Below are 21,822 nucleotides of genomic sequence, written 5' to 3' on the forward strand. Positions count from 1 at the left end.
AAGTAGAACGCGGGTCTGCTAATCCGGGAGACTTGTTGCTCTGCTTGGGGAAACGTCGCGCCTAAAGCGAAGGAAACACATTTTGTCTGGAAACGTGCGTCCTTGAGTGTGCCGGGCTTTCGAGGCACATAAAAAGGGTAGGGTAGGGATGTTTGATTTTAGTATCAGGGTCGACTGCCCTCAATCATGAAAAGCAATCGGCTGCATGGCGCTAATGCATGAGAAGTGTCCTGGAAGAAATTGTTATCCTTTGCATAAGCCTCCTTTCCATATCTGATTTCTACTCGTAAAGATACACGAGATTGTGTTTACACATCCCATTGTCCACGTGGCCTTCTAGGAGTGATTTATTTTTGAGCTGCATTGGTTCAATGCATACAAATTCTTGAACTGTTTTGACATTCACTGTCTCATCGGCAGAGTGAGGCTGTCTTAATCGAGGTTTTTAGGGTTAGATTCCGTAAATATAAATGTGTCGTTAAACCCGCCACCACCCGACACGGCCATTTAAAAAGGTTTGTCACGTCAACAAAATATGCCAATTCGTTACTAGTACAGCACAACATTTACAGTTTGAGTAGGACGTTTGATCAGTAATTACAACTAGCATCATCAGGCGACATACAGATTTGTGGAGAAATCCTGTTTCGGTCTTGAATAGAGGGATAAGTGTGAAGTCGTCACTTGTGAACCAATCAGGTGTGTAGGCTAGAGGGCGGCTCTGCCAGTCACTCAGAAACGTAGTAATAATGAGCACTCAATCTGGCCACTTAAAAACAAAAAACCTCATACTTTCAGGACAACGAGATGTGGGTTATCATGTTTTTCTTTCATATTTGTCCATAATTAATCCCTGGAGCATCTTAATTCAGAGCTCGTGAATAGTTGTATTAGCCACACCTGTGTTAATCGATGTCAGTTGATTGGTGTTTAACCACGAGTGATAATTTAATAGTTTATTCATAGTTGATCACTTGCATTCCACAACAAGTGTCAGCTGTATCTTGTCTAAGTGTTTTAAAGTGTTGCGTTTATTTGTGTAATTTTTGTTTCATTTTCTCTTTGCTCGTAGTCGAGATTTTATCATCTACCAAGAACCGGGGAGACCACCAGCAAACGTAACGGAGCATGGATTCAAAGACAAAGTACGAATCGACGGAGTTGAGCGTATCCATTGATTCACGTCACAGTCCTTAGAGCACGTTCAAATTCTTAGTCACTGCTTTTGCTCTGAGAAGCAGGACAAATATCTCCACTTATCTGTAGGAACATTGCAATGTTTTTGTTTAAATTTATTCCGTTTTTATTTAATGGCCACCACGACTATGGGCCTTGTGATTCATCCGTTGTTCTCACGGCATGCGTTCCACAACCTGGAGCTTACTTTTGCTTAAAACATATTCACTGCGTACGAGTGTTACTGAACTTGTGGTTCTAACAATAGGGCAAATCAAATGAAGCAGTTTGTTTCGGCTGATCCATCATCGGCGTGCGAATCTGCCTGTTAGACATTTCTGCCGTATAATGCTAATTTCAGCTTGTAACGCGCACGGTATTAGTTTCTTCTCGTAGACGGAGAGAACAACTCCGAGGCAAAAGGAGCCACAGACCAGCAGGAAGGCAGCCATGCAATGCGCCAGCGCCAACAATTGCCCAAGCTTTGCAGTCCTCTATATATTAAGGTGTTATCGGCCAATTTCACGAGTGGAAACCAGAGCACCCAGAGAAAACCCACGCGTGCGAGGGGGAAACACTCTATCCCACAGAGGCAGAACAGGTGGAGTCCACATTTTTTTGCTGTACCTCCTCTTGGCATGCCAGGGTATGTAATACTAATGAATGGCGTGTAGATTTGTAAGGGTTGTTTGTTGTTGTTGTTGTACACGATTCTTGGCTTTATTGGCAGATCCTGTTGTGTTTCTCAAACGGGAATCACTACGACAGCGTCTACTCGCGGAAGTTCCCGGCCGTCGCTGGGATCTGTCAGGGTGAGCCTACACACTGGGGTCACACAGCAAGCAAGCGCTTTGTCCTAAACCCTCTTGACGTAACGGGGCACCGGTTGCGCTTGCCGCTTGTTAATCAAGGCAGTTTGTATGTACATATGTACGTACGTATGTACATATGTACGTATGTATGTTCTGAGAATTGGAGGTGCGGGGGGAAGGACATCTGTTGCTTGTTAGACCTTGATAGGCGAAATAAGAAATTAATTCATTTGCCAACAAGCAACAAAAAAAATCTATTTTGTTTTATTATTGTCTGCCTCGCATGTTATTCCCACACTGCGTCTTTTGTTCAATGGAAGTGAATCCAGCAATTGAATGCGATTTCCGTAAATGGAAGCAATTGATTTTTACACATGCAATTTGAGGCTTGCATCATGAGATTAAGAATATCTTAATTGTTGAATCGATCAATCATTTGAGCAGTACATTGCCTACTAATGACATTATGACAGGGAGATCTGACACAATATTGCCACGGCAGATCTCTCGCCTACTTCAGCATTTTTCTTGCTGTGGTTGTTCCACCTGATGAAGATTGCTTGTGTTGTGATCGAAACGTCGTGATTTGTTTTATTATATTTTCTACCTTCGTGACTTTACCGAAAGAACCAAAGAGTATGGATTCCTGCAGTCACGAAAGCTTCAAATCAAGATTGAAGCTGTTTTATTGTTCACGACAGTGCCCATCTAACCACATATCCTGACCTATCGCACTGTGTGGTGAAGCTTTGTGTCTTTTTAAAGCCATTTTCATTATTTACGATTTACAAACGCATGGCACAGTTCCAACAATGAACACATGGCCCAGGTCCTAGGCATCCTTAATCACAGAGCCTACAGTTGGAATATCACAAAGGTTGGCTGTTCTTTTATTTTAATAAACACAAGAGGGGTAGGGAAAGATGGGGGGGGAGGTGTGAAGTAGAGGCCGACTGAAATTCGGTTTTGGTTTCGTCGCCGAAAGTTTGTAAATGGCCTGTTTCGGCATACTTTCGGTTTCGGCCAAAAGAAAATTTTTAACTTTCGGTCTGGATTCAGTTTCGGCCGAAACCAGGAATTCAGTTTCGGTTGGCCTCTAGTGTGAAGCTTTGGATTACACTGGTCAACAAAAAAAAAATATATTTCTGGCCTGGACTTTTGCAGCTGTTTTAGACTAATTTCAGGGTGCTGATTCCAAATCTGATCTCAGATTTGGTCTATCACATCATTTTTATGCTATCGGCATACCCCATTTTCATTGATTTTACCCGAAATTAACTCTGTCACTTATGATTGCAAGTTGTTGCGAGTCAGTGATTGCTTTAGTGTTAAAATATGGTGCTGTATTTTTAGGATAGTGTGTTTATAATATCATTTTATGTAGATATCCACATTTATTTAATATTTTTCTTCTGCAGTTTTTATTGAAACTGCAATATTTGATATCTCAAAAACCTGATGTGATCGACAAAAACTGATGCCAGATTTGGAGTCAGCACCCCAAAATTACATTAAAACCGTTGGAATACCTTATGCCAGAAAAAGTGTGTTGACCAGTGTTATTTAACACAGATTGCCTTTGACTTTCTCATTCACAACCCAGTCTGTCTGTCTGTTTCTGTTAAATGTCGTTGCTCCTTTACAGATCGTGTGTTGTCTGAGAACCCCATGTTGAGTAGATGTTTATCTCTTCACCTTCCGCAGTGCCTCGATTGCTTTTCGACTGCGGTCAACAGATATGCCTTGCAAATGCTAACGTTGAAAACCAGACGGAAGAGATGATTTGCATGACGCTGCGTTTGATGGAGCGGCTGCATTCATGCTGCTGTACTAGCGGATAAGAGGCTTTTGTTAATACCGAGATTAACAATGATGGTGATGATTAAACATGTAGCAATTCAACCCTCCAGAGATTCGATTTGTATTTATGAATTGGGGCTGTGATTCAATTGCAAAATATATATTTCAACTCGTCTTTGACCTTTTTTTTTATTGTGTTCCAACCAGTTTGGTTTTCCCCTTGAGCTTAATCGTAACATGAACGTAACAATTTCATAATTTTTTACACGAATTGTAAATAATCGGTTGGCACACACGCATGACTCGACTGAAGTGTAAGAGTATATTTTTATTGAACGCAGGGCCTCGATGGCGCCCTTCCCCCCTTCCCGCTCCGCACCTCCATTTAGCACGGTTAGCTCCATAAGGTGTGAAATAATTTCAACATACATACAACCAGAATGCCATTTCCGTGTCTCTCTCTGTCCACCTCCCGGCTCGCTCCCTCCCCCCTGCCAGCGGTGCTGTACGAGCTGCTGTACGAGCACGTGTTCGAGGTGAACAGGCAGACGCTACGGGCCTCCGTGGAGCTCTATCGCAGCCGCAAGAACCATGACAGCTCATCTGAGGAGGCCATCCTGGATAGTTTCGGGTGCGTTCTGCCTCCCACTGCCTCCCGTCCACCGACCTTCACCTCACCCCGCTTTGGTTGCATTTGAATCGCAGAACCTCCCCTCACCCGCCCCTTCCTCACCTCCCTTCTCTTCACCTCTTTTCTTTTTAAATCCTTTATATTAAGTTCACTTGCTTGCTTAGGACCGTGCAAATCTTTCGGTCGTTTTTTAACCCACTTCCCGTGATCCAATCGAGCTGACATTTTGCACACAGACTCGTTGTGCGTGACAATTAATGTTCGTGAAAATTTTTTTCCAAAATTTTACACTTTTTAGGACAAAAATATTATATTTAATTACCAATTGCTTAATGCTGCCATGCAATCATCTGACCCATAGGTGGCAGCCATCTCAAGCCAGAGGACGAGAGGACTTTAGCCGCCACGCATATAAAAGATTTATAGTGAAAAACTTAGTTTTTACGGGTTATACTTGTTTTCACCTTCCCTCGTCTCAACCTTTCCTCTCTTCACCTCACCTCCTCACCTCCCCTCCTCGCCTCACCTTACCTGACCTCCCCCTCCTCTTGCCTCACCTTCCCTCGCCTCACCTTCCCTCGCCTTGCCTCACCGCAACTCCCCTCATCTCTCCTTCCCTCGCCTCACCTCTCCTCGTCTCCCCTTCCCTCACTTCCCTAACCTCCCCACATCTCCCATCACACCACATCACAACCTCCCATAACCTTCCCTCACCTCACCTCCACCTCCTCTCGCTTCACCTCGCCGCACCTCCCCTCCCCCTCTTCTCTCTTCATCTCCCCTCGTCGCACCTTCTCTCACCTGAACTCCCCTCATCTCTCCTTCCTCTCGCCTCACCTTCCCACGCCTCACCTTCCCACGCCTCACCTACCCTCATCTCTCCTTCCTCTCGCCTCACCTTCCGTCACATACCCTGACCTCACGTCACCTTCCCTCACCTCACTTCCCTCACCTCCCCGCATCTCCCCTCACACCACATCACAACCTCCCATGACCTTCCCTCACCTTCCACCTCCCCTGCTTTGTGCCACGCTCATTCATTTCATGCAGTGGTTCAAGTTTCAAGTTTATCTTGTTTAACCAGGTCAGAACTCAAGAGATCAGGATAAAGTCTCATTTGCAAGAGTGACCTAGGCCACGAGTCTGCCAGTGGGGGGGGGGGGCGATGCTTGCCGTGTATAATCCCACTACAGTCATTTGACGGCTATTTTCGACTTTGGCAAATTTTGCGCACACTGCATTGCGTGGGTTTGGGCACGTCATTATGAACCCGCCGACGCCGAGTTCTATGCCCGACAATTAATTTCATCGGTGGCGAGTGGTATCCGAGCTGGTAGTGGGCCCCCACCTCTCCTTCCTTCGCCGGCTCGCGCTCACCAGCGTGGTGAAGTATGGTCAAACAACCCAACGGTTGACGTGGAATATGAGGAGGCCTTCATCCTGCAATGGATTGACGGGGGGGGGGCTGTAAAACAAATTGAGCGGTGTGGTGTACAAAGCGGAGTGTCAGCCTGGAGCTGAGTCAACATGTACAGTACATTGTCGTGTGTATAACAGTTGGACATTCATTACCTTGAGCAGTCGTGTTGCATTGGTAAAGTTACATGGAGTTGTTTTATTGATACTGTCCTTTTTACTTTGTCTTTCCAGGGGAGATATTGAGGTGAGCAATATACGATGATTTATTCTTCTTATGTTTTTAAAAGAATTGCATTATGTAATAGTGTTCAGTAACCCAAGCTAACACGATGACCCATTTCCCATTAACTGCCACAGTTTACTCGTCAACTAATCAGCAGCTAGCCTACCATGTTTACAAGTAAAATTAGTAAATGTATGGATGTTTAATTTATTCGGGGAATGCCGCATCTCGTGTCCGAGATTTTTACAGTTGGGTCCTGCACGTGGAGTTTTGGCAATTTCCATAAACACACGTTTTGCCTGTGAGAGCTAACTCGATTACCAAGGGAAAACCAGCACGTACGAGGGGATAACTCTTACAGCTTCGCACAGATGGATTTAAGAATCTGCTTCCTGTAGTGACATCTGAAGAACAGCTCGGAGCTCTACGTGTTTGGGCATTTTACAAATATTTTATTTTACAAAACTGCATGAGCCACCAACCTAAAATATAGGCACTTTCTGGAATAGATTTTATGATCATTGAACACGCCTGCAACGATGAAATGGGTTTTTGTGCAGGAGCTAGATGGATTGTTATCTTGCGTGTCTACGGGAGAATGGCAACTGCTCGGCAAGGCCTTCATCCAGCAGTGAATTGATCAAGGCTGCTGGTGTTGAACCTACATGGACGGTGTGCGCGTAGTTGATTGCGTGCGTGTGCTTGCGTGCGTGCTTACGATTGCAGTCCGTCCCATTCAGCGTCATGAAGTCGCTGGACCCGTTTGTGTACAGAAACGTGGAGTTTGAGGTGTGGGTTGCTTCCAGGAAAGGTAAATGTTGCTCTAGCCCACCCACCGCCTGTTGTCAAAGACAGACACCACAGGTATTGTTTGTCGTCAGCAAACAGTGCTGAACAAAGGGGGGCAGGGCAGAGTCTTGGTGTTGTGTATGAATGAGCGTTTTACAGTATGGGGCTTGTGCCTTTGTCATCCACTATGAAAATCGTGCCGGTCGCCATAGGGGTTGAGGAGCGTGAACGCCGCGGTGGCTAGGAGATGTTAACTACCTCGCCTGGTATACAGGAGATCGTGGGTTCCATCCCGACCCTGACGCCTGTTGTGTATTTGGAGTTTGCGTCTCTCTCTCGCTCATCATCACGGTGGCTAGGTGATGTTAACTACCTTGCCTCGTATGCAGGAGGTCGTGGGTTTGAGCCCGACCCTGACGCCTACTGTATATTTGGAGTGTGCAAGTTTCTCTCCCCGTGGTCGCGTGGATATTTCTCCAGGTCCTCTGGTTTTTCCCTCCACATTTAGGAACATGCGATTAAAGTATTTGGCTGCTATTAATTTCCACATCATTCGTTGCCAGGTCGCTTCTGAAAAAGAGCTATATAGCTCAGTGGGCCCTTACCTGGTAAAATAATTAGTAGCTTTAGTTTAGTTGAACTAATTTTATTAAAATAGTTCTAGTTTCGTTTCGCACGGGAGACGCGGGCGGCTCTTTCGTCATACACCTATGGACAATTGTGAATAGTATTCTTAGGTTTTTTCGGTAAAGTCACGTAGGTAAAACATTAAAATTAATAAAAATAAAATAAAAATCACGACGTTTCGGAGGCAACACAAGCTTCCGTCTTCAGGTGGAACCGTCACAGCCACGACAGCTGTATCAAGTATTTACTCACAGCCACGACAGCCGTATCAAGTATTTACTTGATACAGCTGTCGTGGCTGTGACGGTTCCACCTGAAGACGGAAGCTTGTGTTGCCTCCGAAACGTCGTGATTTTTATTTTATTTTACTTTTATTAATTTTAATGTTTTACCTACGTGACTTTACCGAAAAATCCTAAGAATATGAATCCTTGCAGTCATGAAAGCTTCAAATCTAGAATTGTGAATAGCCCACAGTGCGACTGTAAAATAAAAAAAACTCTCCTGTAGCAGTGTGCGACTGTGGTCATCCAGAACAGACCGTACAACGTGTAACGATGCAATGCCCCGATTCACAAATTTACGAAGGCGAAATCGCAGCGGTGTACAACTCCGCTCCTCCTGACGCCGTTATCTTGGCTTGAGCACCTGCATGTGACATTGTAGTTGTTGCTCTGCATCTACATCGGTGCCGATCTCAAACCGTGGGAAAGCGCATAGTGACGAAGCTGTTCGTGTTGATCATTCGCAGGCTGCATTAGAGATATTTACCACGGCGCTTGTGAAGCTGTCCGCTGGCTCCAGCGACCTCCACACGAGCATAGAAAACATTGCCGACCAACCAACTCCCCGCCATATAAACTGCCAATTTAGATTTGATTAATCGTTTTAATTTTAATATTTGAATAGTTCTCCCAGTTGGTCATGATGTGGATCTGTGAGTCCCAGTGATCGCGAATTCAACTTTGGCTGCCATCTTGCAGCTAAACTTTTGTACATGTGTCGACAAAACTTACTCCGTATTTAACGTTTGGCTCGTATGAAACCCAGATAATCCGCCCTCGGATAATCGAAGGTTAACTGCAATGTTGTGAACTCCGGCTGTACTTTTTTTAACATTCGAAAGCTTTGCCGAGGCAAATTGATCATGAGCGTGCCTACTTTCTGGCGCAGAGCAACACGAAGCAGATCATGGATCGGCTCCTGGAGTTCATTTCTCAGAAGGCGATCAGTGTCTGGTGAGCTCTCTTCCTATTCGCACTTTTGTGTGTTGTGTATGAGGACGTGATGCGACTGTTGCGCCCTTTGCCTCACTCTTGGGCATCGACACCCCCCACTGATGAATTGTTACATTCGTGGTCACATTTCAGTAAAGAATCGTCCGTTCTGTTTTGTTTCCACATGTGCTTTAGATCTTCGTGGACTGGACGATGATACGAATTTATTTAAATCTGCAAATTGAATGATCCTTGGCATGCTTACTCCGTTGTGTGCATGTTCGTTTCTTCCATTACGTAATATCTATAAACACGCGGTCGTATTTAGGCACTGTGTATATCCATATAGTGTTGTGTTTGATCGTCATGTGTTTGCGTGTTCGGCCGCTGCCAGGTGCGCGTTGAGGAGCGGGGAGACCGCTACTACCCCGCATACATCACGGAGATCTTCACGGAGAACGGGCCCGTCAACGTCTACGTGGAGGAGCTCAAGGGCAGGTGAGCACCGTTTTCTGGTTGCCGTTAGAAGGTCGCACTCGTTACACACAAAGTGCTTTCCACAAATAAACCACAATACTTTGCTGGTATTGTTGAAGGGCATAAACCGTCACGCGATCTCCGGTCGTTCTCTCAGCAGCAGCAGTCTGCAGCAATGGCTCTTGGCTGGCCATCGAACATAGATGGTTACTGCATCGTGCGCTTTCAGATGCGCTTCTGCGGCCGTCTGGAATGCTCTTCCTTTTGATATTAGGAATCCACTGGAGTTATGCACTTTTAAATGGAAATTGAAAACCCATTTTTTTAGAACTGCTTTTTGTGTTTAGTTTGTTGTCCTTCTCCCGCACCTCAGATTAGCAAGGTTGGCTACGTATGGTACGAAAGAAGTTGAACGTACACACGTTCTCGTGCTGTTGCTGGTGGTGGTTCGTTGTTGCTGGCACTGGCTTTGATGGTGACCAGCCGTAGCCGACGCCCCAATCATCCCATCAGGATGCAGCAGCTGTTTTTATTTTTGTTAGGAATGTTGAAGATAATGATGATGATCATGTTCGGGGGCTGTGTCACTCCTGATCAGGATTTGAACTTGCACTTTCATTCTTGGGAGTTTTTGTGTTTTGTCAATTGAGATGTGTATTGGCCATGTATAGTAAACTATTTAACAGGCACACGATTGCAAAGCATTATCTGACTTGTGAGATTTTGTATTTCTCTCTTAGTTACCTTAGCCGGGTGCGCGAATGTATAAGTGATAAGATATTAACTACCTCGCCTGGTATACAGAAGGTCGTGTTCAATACCGACCCTGCCGCCTGTATATTTGGAGTTTGCATGTTCTCCCCGTGGCCGCGTGGATTTTTCTCCGGTTCCTCTGTTTTTTTTCTCCACATTTAGAATCAACATGCATTTAGAGTATTTGGCTGCTGCAAATTTCCACGCAATAAGCCACTTCGTTGCGCTATCATTTGTGGCCAGGTCGCTTCTGAAAGAGAGCTATACTGTACAGCTCAGTGGGCCTTACCTGGTTGAAATAAAACATGTTTTTGTCAATGTGTGTCTCGGTGCGATTTCATGATAATGCGTGCGTGTGTTTCAGTAAATGTGTTGCCTTGAAGAATCTGAAGCCGCTCTCCTGGAACCCGACACTAACGTACTGGGGATCAGCTCCAGGTATCCTCTTACAGCGACGCGCGCGCACAAATTATTTATCAGGGCTGCCGTGTGGCCCCACACACGGGGGGTGAATACATTTCACTTTGATCGACAAAACTGCGCATGCCTCGTATCGCGTGGCTCGCAGCGCCAGCTGCGTTCATTCTGTTGACGTCAATGAGCGTTTTTTAGTACATGAGTAAGGTTAACACCTGATTATTTGAGCCACATTTAATTTGTACATTGTGTGCAATGCAATGCATGGCTCGGAATTCAACGACACGAGAGTTACCGACTTCAAGGTTCAGACTCTTAAAGCATCGCAACATAGTTTTGTTGATGTAAGCGGGCATAGACGTGGCAGTGAGTGGGGCACGTGTGCAGGATGGAGAAGGGCAGGATACCAGGATGCACATTTGGGTGACACCTGGAGGTTGGCGATCGTGGGAAAGCGCTAACGCCAGGTGCTGGCGAAGAAATTGACGGAATATACCTTGAAGGTGGATTGTTGGCACTGCAACAGCTAAGGCATCTGACGGGATGAAGGAAGCGATGGGCAGGCTTTGTATCATCGGTAACATTACCGGAGGACGACAGAACAGAAGAGGTGCACGGTAGCAGCACGTGGAGAGACAAAATCTGACCGGGTTTAGCAGAGCAACATTCGCTGCGATGAACTCTTGACCTCAAACTCAAATTATTTGCAGTGGTAAAGTAATTTTGACCAAATCACACTAACTGTGCCCGATTTTATCAGATCTCATGAGCTAAGCAGATTTTCAGCCTGGTTGATACTTACTCTTTGGTTCTTTCGGTAAAGTCACGTAGGTAGAAAAAAATAAATTGTGATATATTATTTTTTATTTTATTTTTCTACCTCCGTGATTTTACCGAAAGAACCAAAGAGTATGGATTCCTGCAGTCACGAAAGCTTCAAATCAAGATTGGTTAATACTTGGAGGGAAGACAACCAGAGCTTGCTAAGCATTTTAGGTGTCGGCCCGCAATGTGGCCAGGAATTGATGGCATCGACTTTTGCACAGATCTTCACGTCGGATGTTACGTTTACGTTCGTGCCCGATCTCTCCAGACTTGGCGGAGCAGGACGGCTGGAACAAGGGTGGGAAGAGGCGGGACGTGAGAGGACGCCCGGGAGAGAGGGAGGGCGCCCCCCGCGGTCAGATGAGCCTCCCCCCACGCATGCAGCAGCAGCAACAGCACAAGTCAGGGGCCATGCGCTCGCTGGCGCAGCACGACTGCAGCATGGAGTACAACCCGTCCATGATGGACTACTCTGGCCTCGTTCAGGGAGGGCCACCCAGCAAGGCAGTGGGGCCGGTCCATCAAGCAAGGTGGGTGTGTGTGCGTCTGTTAACGCTATACGGGGTATCTTTGTCTTTGGTGGTGGATCCGCCAGTTATCTCAGTAAGCTCATGGCATCTGGTCCGTTCCTTGACCTCCAGCCAGCCTTCGATACTTCATGTGGCCTTGGCAGTGCACCTGGCTTGGCACAAGCGCCTTGGTGACTTCAAGGCCACTTAGTGGCAAATGGCGGCTGTTGTTGTCTGTGTGTGCGCATGTAGTGGAAAACGGTCGTGTAGTGGTTATCACACTTTGCTATGAATCCAGCGACCTGAGTTACATTCCCTCTCACAGCCAATACCAGTGACGATTATCTGAACCGATCCTGGGCCTCCCCTACCTAGGTCGACTCGGCCTCAAATGAGTACCTGGAGCAGTGTGTCAACCACGACTGGTGCTTGGCCACCCACCATCTCGTGTATCGTTCCAGCCTTCGTAGGTGCTCACGAATAGCAATTACTCCCAAAGGTCCGTTAAGGCTATAAAGAGGAGGGGTCTTTGTCTTGTGCATGTAGTTTACGGCCAATAAAAGTGGCAAATATTTTGACTGGTCCTGGGCCTCCCCTAAGGTGACTCAGTCTTTAATGAGTTTTTAGGATTGTGGCCAAGCATGGTACTGGCCACCCATGCCCTCGTGTGCCGTGCCGTGCTCATCGGCGCTTGCTAACCACACTTGCCACAACAGTCTGTTCTATGCTATATGGAGTATCTTTACGTGTATGTTGTGGTGTATGAGTGTTAGCGCTTGTGTATGCGTGTGTGAGAGTCCACATCCAGCATTAAATAAGCACCTGGTGCAATATGCAAACATCAGTGCTGGGGGCATGATAGCAGTCGGAGACAGAGGAGGAGTACGGAAGGTCTTGAGCCTGGACTTGAACGGAGCCAGGGAGTTGACCGCACGGATGGCTGGAGGAAGGGAGTGCGTCATGGTGGCGAGATGTTAACTACCTCGCCTGGTGTACAGGAGGTCGTGGGTTCGATCCCGACCCTGACTCCCTGTATATTTGGAGTTTGCATGTTCTCCCCGTGGTCGCGTGTGTTGTTCAACGGGTCCTCCGGGTTTCTTTCTCCACATTTAGAATCAACTTGCGTTTAGAGTACTTGTCTGATATAAATTTCCATGCGATAAGCCGCTTCGTTGAGCTATCATTCGCTGTGGCGAGGTCGCTTCTGAAAATTATCTCTACAGCTCAGTGGGGCCTTACATACCTGGTACTTTAACATCATGCTAATCTCTCACATTATCTATGCTAAATTCCTCTGTTGATATGGAAACTCATTTGTCAAGGCGCTCTGCTCCTCTCACTCAGCTTAAATACGCTGACAAGCTTAGCGGTGTTCATTGGAGCGCTGTCTTTCCGACAGCTCTGTTCTTCACCTGAGGATGGCTGCTTGTGTTGTGGCCGAAACGTCGTGAGAATTGTATTTATTATGTTTTATTTTTATTTTATTATTTCCCTTCTACGTGTCTTTACCGAAAGAACCAAGAAGATGAATCCCTGCAGTCACGAAAGCTTTAAATGGAAAAAAATACCTGGTACCGTAAAATAAAATAGTTTATAGTTCTAGTATTATGATTGTACTCACTGGAGTTTCTTTCTCTCCTGTGTTGCCCAGAGCATTCGGGCGGATGCGGTCTCCTCAAGTGAGCGACCCGTGGTACCGACAGACGGCGGACGAAGGCCTAGTGCCCAGTGACACGGCCTTCCCAGCGCTTCCCGTGAGTTCACCGTCTCTCCTTTCGCCTTTTTCTTTGTACGTTGCGCCTAAAATGTGTGCGCCGATGTTTTTTGCTTTCATTTATTTTGTATTAGGAGAGTAATGATTTTCACCCCCCCCTCTCCCCTCGGCACCCACCACCACCTAATTCAGTGGCACGTAGCTTCGAGACACCAATCAAAAATAAACTCGGAAAGTTGGCCATTAATGCTTTCTTATAGAAGAAATGACACCTATGACCAAATCATCTGGAACACACCCGATCATAATATGTCCCGGAAGCTAAGCCGGCTTGAGCCTGGATAGTAGTAGGTGGGTGTGACTACGATGCTTAGAAGGTTGCTATCGGCTGCAGCAGAAATCCATTTTTGTATTGCTACTGTACTCCTCTCTCATCTGTGCTTTCACCCAACCTACACTGACCAGCGTGGTGAAGTATAGCTTGCCAGCATTCGGCACTTTTTTTCTTTCGTTGGGCAATGCAGACAGGGGCATGTAAAAAAAACAAGTTAAATCATCAAAGGAACTCGTTTTTCTACATAGTACTACAACACTGTAGCCTGAGACATTGAAAGTCCGTCTACTGCCTGACAGCAAACACAAGAGGGCGGTGGAGGCCCACGTAGCGCTGGGCATTTTGGGAAAGTTTTTTTTGATCAACGCATACTTTGGTGGGGTCTTAATACAGGTTTGTTTGGGTTAGATCGTGTAAATATATGAATGTGTCGTTAAACCCACCACCACCCAACACAGCAATTAGTAAGGTTTGTCACGTAAACAGAAGGTGCCAACTCGTTACGAGTACAGCACACCGGTGTGTTGGAGAGCCCAGCCACAACATTTACAATCTGAGGTGTGGGGTCTTCACAAATGTTCGTGGCCTACTTAGACAATGGGCCTGATTAATGTGTTGGCGAAAGTGCACTTTCTGCCAACGTTTGCCTTCCTACCAGCACATGAAAGTTGTTGATCAGCACAAACTATGGATGGGGTCTTCACAAATCTTCGTGGCCTGCTTGGACAATGGGCCTGATGAATGTGTTGGCAAAGTGCAATTTCTGCCAACGTTTGCCTTTCCACCAGCGCATAAATTAGGTTACTAAACGAGTCTTTGTAAAAATATACGAGTTAATTGTTGGGAAAAGTTACCTTTTTATATTACACTAAAGCAAATGTGTTGATGGAAAGTTGTGTGAATAAAAGGCAGTTCTGGAAAATTGTATTTAAACTTTATTTAGTGTGTACATAAGGAAAAAAAACGCATGTTATTTTTGGTGTGTAAGGTTGACCCTGCTGTGACTTGGATTCATGGGAGGAACTTGGTTATTTTATAGAATTGGTGGCTTAAAATAAGAAAACTACCTTTGTGTCAGTTTTATTCAGCTTGTACTATTGGTATCATGCCGTGAGACGAGGTATTATCCATTGCATCGACGCATGCGAGTGATTAGCGCATGGAAGAAGATCTCACAGAACTGCTTTATGAGATCACCTCCTCTTCAAACCTCTTATTTTCCACTTCCCTATGTGGCCTGTTGTAAAGATGTTGATCACACTGTCATCAAAACGTAAGATAAGTTATTTCATTTTCAGAGCTAGTCTTCTTTTGCCAAATCGATTGAAAATACTAATTTAATATTAGAATTTGTACGTGGACATTGGCGACCGGGTTGAGGCCCTCAACTTACTACGCTTGGCCAGATCGAAACCCACCATCTCAGCGGTGCCAGCCCAGTGTTCTCATCCAAAGTTACCTGGCGAGCTCTTGAATTGACAGTATTGAAATAAGTTGACTTTAGCTCCGCTTACATCCTATGTTCAAATATAACCACGGCACGAGGCAAGGAAACGTCCTTCCGAAATGTTGTTGTCAGCAGAGCATCGCGCCAAGTCAAGTGACACGAAAGAAGTACTTTTGGAGTCGCTTCATTGCGCTTGTAGATATCCTCTTCCGATCTGTAAATAATTGTTTTCTGCTTGTCAACTGTTTGGCGTGTACAAATTGGGTTGAGCACATAGGCTCTCTCGCGACCAATAGTATATCCATAATACAGATGTTTTGGGTTAGTGGTGGCGGTTTTAACGACACGTTTATATTTATGCGATCTAACCCAAGAAACCTTTATTATGGTGGGCAAATTTTAACTCTCGGAGCTGAACCTGCCAAACTAATTTAAAATCCACTTTTCATTTTACAGTTTCTCATAATCTCTGATTGTGGCGAGCTGAGACCATGAGACGCTGTCTTTCCGACAGACCTGTTCTTCACCTGAGGACGGCTGCTTGCGTTGTGGCCGAAACGTCGTGAGAATTATTTTATTATGTAAAATTTGTATTATTTTATTATTTCCCTTCTACGTGACTTTACCGAAAGAACCAAGAAGATGAACACCAAACTAGATTTGTGTTTTTATTTCATTTATACCTGATGATGATTGCTTGTGTTGCAATCGAAACGTCGTATGCTAGTCTTTAATTTATTCTTTTATCTTTATACGTGACTTTACCGAAAGAACCAAAGAGTGACACCAAACACGCCGCACTCCGTCGCTGGGCCGGTGTTTTTTCAGCGGTGGGCAATGCCGCTCTCTTTGTCTATTTCTGTGCCTTCACCGCGCGACTGAGGTCAGTTGTCTCTTTCCCCAACCTCCTCCCCTCGAAGCTGCCACACGTTGTTTAGCGAGCAGATGCCACCCACTGAGGCCATCGGCCGCTCCAAACAAACACCGCTGCGGAAGTAGTGGCCCCGCTGTGTCAACATGAGATGATCATCTTTTTTTGACTAACTTTGGCATTTCCCAAGATGAAACGAGGCTGCAAAGTGCGCAGTAACCTGCTTTTTTTTTTATTCCTGGCTATCGACTCTTGTGTTTTTTTTTTAAGAAATATATCTTTCACCGTTTGGCAGTCATCGTTTTTGGAAGTCAGATGAGGGTGCCGTCAAGATGGCATTTAAATAAGACGAAGGCAATATTTGTAGAGCACTTATATGGATTTGGGTTTGGGGCGATTGTCTCAGTGTGAGTCAAACATGAACTTTTCCGATGGGGTTGAACGAAAAACACAGCCTGGGGTGATGCTATTTGTGTATAGTTGTATGGGCTGATATGCACGGACTACATTTGGTTCAACACATTTGCATATACATTTGAGGTATAAGCAGTACTTTAATGACACTCCATTTAATTTGTTACTTGTATATTTATTTTTCCCTCAATTTTAACATGCATTTTTTAATAAAACTGATTTCCTAAATCTTTTAACTCGGTTTTGTGCAGAAATAACAAATATTTAAATCACCCGTTTTATAAACACATGTACAAGCGCAGGACAAATCACACGAAATGAATCATACTATTGTCTAAATATGTCTTCGCAAGTCTAAAGAAAACTCGCTAATCCGTGGTCAGGAATCGAACTCGGGTCGCCGGGTTCACAGCGCAGCGTGCTAACCGCGCGGGGGGCCACCTCTGAAGCAACAGACGTTGAGATGAACGTCACTGCCTCGCTTCATCTCCGCAGATTTCCCAAGCGCAGCAAAAAATCCGAAGCTCGAATGTGCATGAGGTTCCCGCAGTTTGTTTTCCAAAAATAAGGGTTGAATGTTCTTTTCCACCGGGCATGCCTTGCGCATGACTTGGCGCTAACTGCGCGTCGTAGTCGTATTTTACAAATTTGTGCCCGCTTGCACAATTCCTGCACCGTGAACAAAAAAAAATGTACAGAGAGGCGTTCGACCCTATCCCGACGCTTTTGCCCCCCAGCCACCCAAACGTTTTCGAATCCGCGCCGCGGTTCATCCGCGCCGCAGCTTCCGTCGCGGCGTAACCCAACGCGGGCCTAAATTAAGCGTGGCAGCCGTCATGTGGCAGCGCCGTGGGAGGTCCCTGCGTCTGTCGGCTCGCCTGGCTCTGCTGGCCCAACGTCGTTACTGCATACCTCCGATTAGCACGGTTGGCTCCGTACGGTGCGTAAGAAGTTCAACATACGTACGTCTTCACGGTCGCCACTGCCACCTTTCCTTTCACGGACCCTTTGTGGGTTTTTGTTAATTGCGGGCCTTCTTACCAAATGCACAAACACTATTGACACTAACACGTGCCCCTTCCACCCACCTGCGGGCATCAATACAGCAGGCAACGAACAGCTCTATTTGGAGTAAGAGACAATGCTTGACGTGACTCAGGGTCTTCAGTTTGTGTCCGTGTCAAACCATTTACTCTTTCATAAATAAGCCATGTTTTCTAAAACTATATAAAATCACCTTCACAGTGCCACCCCATACGTATTATTTATAATAAGGTTGACTTTGTGGCTGCCTAATCTGAGGATCGGCTTCCCAAGTGGCTCATTTTGGCAAACTTATCTTGGCTGCTGTGTGAGAGGAGCCATCTAGCTTCCATTGTGCAACCGTGTCTTTCCCTTTGGCGCAATGCATTATGCCCTCAGCTGGGAGAGAGTGTGTGTGTGTGGTCGATCGGCAATGGCTGGACTTGGACCACCGATCTCGATGCACACGCGAGAATCTCATTGCACTCTTGGGTACAACGCGCGACTTGACAATTTTGAACCGAGAGATGTATTCCAAACAATAGAATCGTGCATCTAGGAACACATTATTTATGGTTCGTGTATGAGTCATGCTAATTGTATGCCTGTATGCAATTATCTTTTTGGCAGGCATCTCTTGAGAAAAAAAAACATGGTTCATCTCATTGGGCTCAAAAGTTGATTTTAACGAATGCACGGCTGATGGGTCGAATGAGATGGAACTAGACGGGAAATACAAATGAGACGGTAAAATCAAGATGGATAATCACGTCTGCATTGAAACCGCGGCTGTGATTGCGTTGCAATTTTTTTAGTTGTCCCAAGCGGGGGGGGGAGGGGGGGATTGTTACTTGAAAAATTACCTCTGGAGGTGGCAATTTGCAATCCTTGCACAAACGCGTCAGCATCCTTGATCAACCTGGACTCTGCAATCAGCGACCGCCGTCACATGGTCTCATGGGCAAGGTGGGGCAACACTCAAATTCTGCCCTTGGTGGTGGGGTTGGTGGATTCCCTAGAGATCTCCGTGCATGTAATGTAGGGGGTGGTAATTGCATCCATTCAATATTAATTCTAAAGCGCACTATACTTGCGTGGAATCGCGTGCGTGAGGATGGCTGTTTATCGATTTGTGTATGTTGTAGGTCAACGAGTGTTCACGCCACCTACAGCCACAAGAGGTGCCACCGTTGACCACAATGTGAAATATAATCATTAGGTTCTGGAATCGTGACCCTGATGTACTTGCTCACAGACCAGCAAGGTAGTCTGTAGATGGCAGTAGAGCATGCAGACTGCTGACCCCCTTAATACAGATGTTTTAGAGTTCAGTGTTTTTAGGGATTTGTATCACATCCAAAACAAAGGAATTGTCCAGACATCATTTCCTGTGACAGAATCACCCTAAATATACGCCATCTCGTCATTTCTCGGAAGCTTAGCAGCATCCACCCTGGTTTAGGACTTAATAAGAATCTGAATATTTGTTTATACTGGAGGAATCCGTTGAGCTAGAAGGCTCTTTTTCGCAGATGTCCAGCACTTGTATGGGTAACTGCCACCGCTTGCCAGGCTATCAAAAGCGTGCAGGGATGCAAGCTGGCCAGTGTTGCCCCCATGTAAGCGTGGATTTTCTCCGGGTACTCCGGTTGCCTCCCTGATGCCAAATAAATGCTCGTCCCAATACAAGACCCATCTGAAAAAGTGTCTCGATACTAAATAATGAGCGGATAGATAAGGGTCTATCTTACCATGTAACTTAACTTAATGTTTCATCCATTAGCCTATGCGACTAAATGGTCCTCTGAATGGTTATGCTGCTGAAAAACATCAATACAGAAGGCCCGTAGGCTGACGGGACAAATGCTGTTTTATTTTTATTCAGTGAAACAGACCCATGTCTGTTTATTATATCGCTACCCACAACAGCGCGCGTGTAATACAATTCCCACTTTCTTGGAACTACTGCATTTCATACTCGCTACTTCGCTCCTTCCCTCCGCCAACGCTGAAGCGACTTCCATCTGCTCGATCAGTTCTCTTGACGAAAGAGAACGGACGAGCGCGTAGGTAGGGCTGGAGAATAGGGTAGGATTTTGGGGTGGGTGGAGGGGGGCGGGGGGCGGTAGGGGTGGGGTGGTGGGGGTAAAGCACAGGAGCGCAGTGTTTTTACTGAAAACACAGCGGCTTTTGGCTAACCATCGAACAAAGACGGTTACTGCATCGCACGCTTTCAGATGCGCTTCTGCGGCCGTCTGGAATGCCATTGCTTCCGATGTTAGGATGCCACTGGGAGCTTATGCACTTTTAAATAATCTAGCCCGAAAAGCCATTTCTTTATAACTGCTTTATGTGTTTTAGTTTGTTGTCGTTCCACCGCACCTCCGATTAGCATGGTTGGCCACGTACGGTGCGAAAGAAGTGCATCATGCGTACAGTCTGCTGTCTGAGACCCGGGCCCCCCGTGTGCCCACTCGCGGATTTGCTGTCATTCCACACGGCCCGGCCGTCATGCTTCCTCCACCACCCGCCTGGTCGACAGCCGCCGGGGTTGATGGATGCGCCGCTTCCCAGGGCAGCGCACAGCTACTGCTTTTGCCATCTGGGTATGACCTCATGACTGATGGTGCCTTGATGATGTCAGGTGGAGAAAGAAAAAAAAATCCCCCCCTTTCTGAAAATAAGTGCGCATCGCAATTTTTGCACGCAGGGCCCATCCGTGAACTTCCTCCGTCTCGTGGTGAAACCCGCCCGGTCTCAGAATGGGCGCTGCGCAGGTTTTTTTTGTTTCCTGCGTGGGTGTAATTGAATTTATGTTTTGTTGCTGTGTAGTTACAGATGAGTTTGACGGTTATATTTCGGGCCATTGTGGATGCAGTGTGGCCTAATCCTTACAAATGATGTCACAGAACGGTAAGCTTACGCTGCCCAATGTGCTTCTGTAATTTGCTGCAGAAGTTACCGGTTATAAATCAAAACTAATGGCCGTGAGTAGTGATTCATCGCCATATTCCCTAACATGCAACAATAATATCTCAAACCCTCTTAGGCGTCCTGGTTTGTGGATGTACCTATACACGTACATGTACATTCCTTTTGTCAATCCTCTGCTGAATGAGTGCCCTCCCCGTGCTGTGGGGGTTATTTGACCGTACTTTGCCATGTTTAGTAGCAGCTTTTGTCTCTCCATCGAACAAAGACGGTCGCTGCATCGCGGCGCTTTCAGATGCGCGTCTGCGGCTGTCTGGAACGCTCTTCCTTCCGATATTAGGAAGCCACTGTACACTTTTAAATCTAGATAGAAAACGAATTTCTTGAACTGATTTTGTGTTTAGTTTGTTGTCCTTCCCCCCCCCCCACACCTCCGATTAGCACAGTTGGCTACGTACGATGCGAAAGAAGTTCAACACACAGTACATGCATAGGTGTGGGTTGATAAAGGCCTGGAGGATAGATGTTGTGGCATAGTACAGTGCAACAATGGATTTTGCTCCACTGCCTTCTGTTGACAGCGTGATTTCGTTGTGATTTTAATGACTGGTGATACTTTACATTGAATCAAACCTATTTGTTACACACTTAATTGAAATAAATCCCTGCAGCATGATTTGAAGACTCGAGTCATTGTAGGATATTGTCTGGTGGAATCGTGGCTTTAAGTTCTATGCGATATCCATTTACTTTCAATAAATATATAAAGTCAAGATGCAAAAGCACTTTTACCCCAAAAAATACACAAGGGGACAGAGAGGAAACCATTAGAGACAATTAACGTCTGAAAATACGTTTACAAGACTCGGGACAAATAAGCTATAAAATGTGAAAGCCTGCCTGATGACAGTATAACATTCATTCATGAACACTAGACTCGCTGAAAAGACATAAAATGTCTCCTGTCAAACCCGTTTGGACGTTTAATGCTGCACGTTACAATGCACTCATACGTCTGAATTGTAAGTGAAATGGTAAAGTCCCAGGACCCAGATTAGCAGGCAAATTCAGCAGACCTGAGCCTGCTGCATGCAGTGTCTGAAAAAAGTATGACATCACCTTCTTGGCTGGCTCCCCAGTCTGGCGGCATCATACTTTCCGGTAGTTTCTGGGTTGAACTTTACACAGTTACATATGATGAAAGCTATTTGGTAAAACGTTTGTGGTGCAAGTATCCTTACCGAATGTTTCCAACCCATGTAACCCATTTTTCTGAGCTTATGAATGGTCCCGTTTGAAAAAACGATTTATTATTTATTTCTGCGTGCACAAGAAAATGCACTCGTAGAGTGTTAATTTAGGGGAAAAAATTCGTTTTGTTAAAGTCTCAGGCCGAGATAGGTTTGATATCAC

General features: G+C 45.7%; 2 protein-coding genes across 6 annotated transcripts in view; both read left to right on the top strand.

Annotated features, from left to right (window-relative positions):
• Positions 1–8,689, top strand: part of OTUD4 (OTU deubiquitinase 4) — a 33,852-nt gene extending 25,163 nt beyond the window's left edge. For 3 of the 4 annotated variants that reach the window (XM_078863013.1, XM_078863011.1, XM_078863012.1), the window contains 3 exons: positions 1,073–1,145; positions 1,907–1,988; positions 4,287–4,533. In XM_078863013.1, coding sequence (XP_078719139.1) covers positions 1,073–1,145; positions 1,907–1,988; positions 4,287–4,486 — 355 coding nt within the window. In that variant the 3' untranslated portion in view covers positions 4,487–4,533. Of the gene's footprint in view, positions 1–1,072; positions 1,146–1,906; positions 1,989–4,286; positions 4,534–6,069; positions 6,754–8,665 lie in introns of those variants that run through there. The other variant, XM_078863014.1, reaches the window with a different exon arrangement.
• LOC144936125 (uncharacterized) overlaps positions 6,757–21,822 on the top strand; it is a 40,351-nt gene continuing 25,285 nt past the window's right edge. Inside the window, exons 1-6 of one of the 2 annotated variants that reach the window (XM_078863007.1) lie at positions 6,757–6,872; positions 8,651–8,715; positions 9,089–9,192; positions 10,289–10,362; positions 11,435–11,696; positions 13,327–13,429. In XM_078863007.1, coding sequence (XP_078719133.1) covers positions 6,806–6,872; positions 8,651–8,715; positions 9,089–9,192; positions 10,289–10,362; positions 11,435–11,696; positions 13,327–13,429 — 675 coding nt within the window. In that variant the 5' untranslated portion in view covers positions 6,757–6,805. The remainder of the gene's footprint in view (positions 6,873–8,650; positions 8,716–9,088; positions 9,193–10,288; positions 10,363–11,434; positions 11,697–13,326; positions 13,430–21,822) is intronic. The other variant, XM_078863008.1, reaches the window with a different exon arrangement.

Source organism: Lampetra fluviatilis, chromosome 15, assembly GCF_964198595.1.
Source record: "Lampetra fluviatilis chromosome 15, kcLamFluv1.1, whole genome shotgun sequence".
NCBI classification, from domain to species: Eukaryota; Metazoa; Chordata; class Hyperoartia; order Petromyzontiformes; family Petromyzontidae; genus Lampetra; species Lampetra fluviatilis.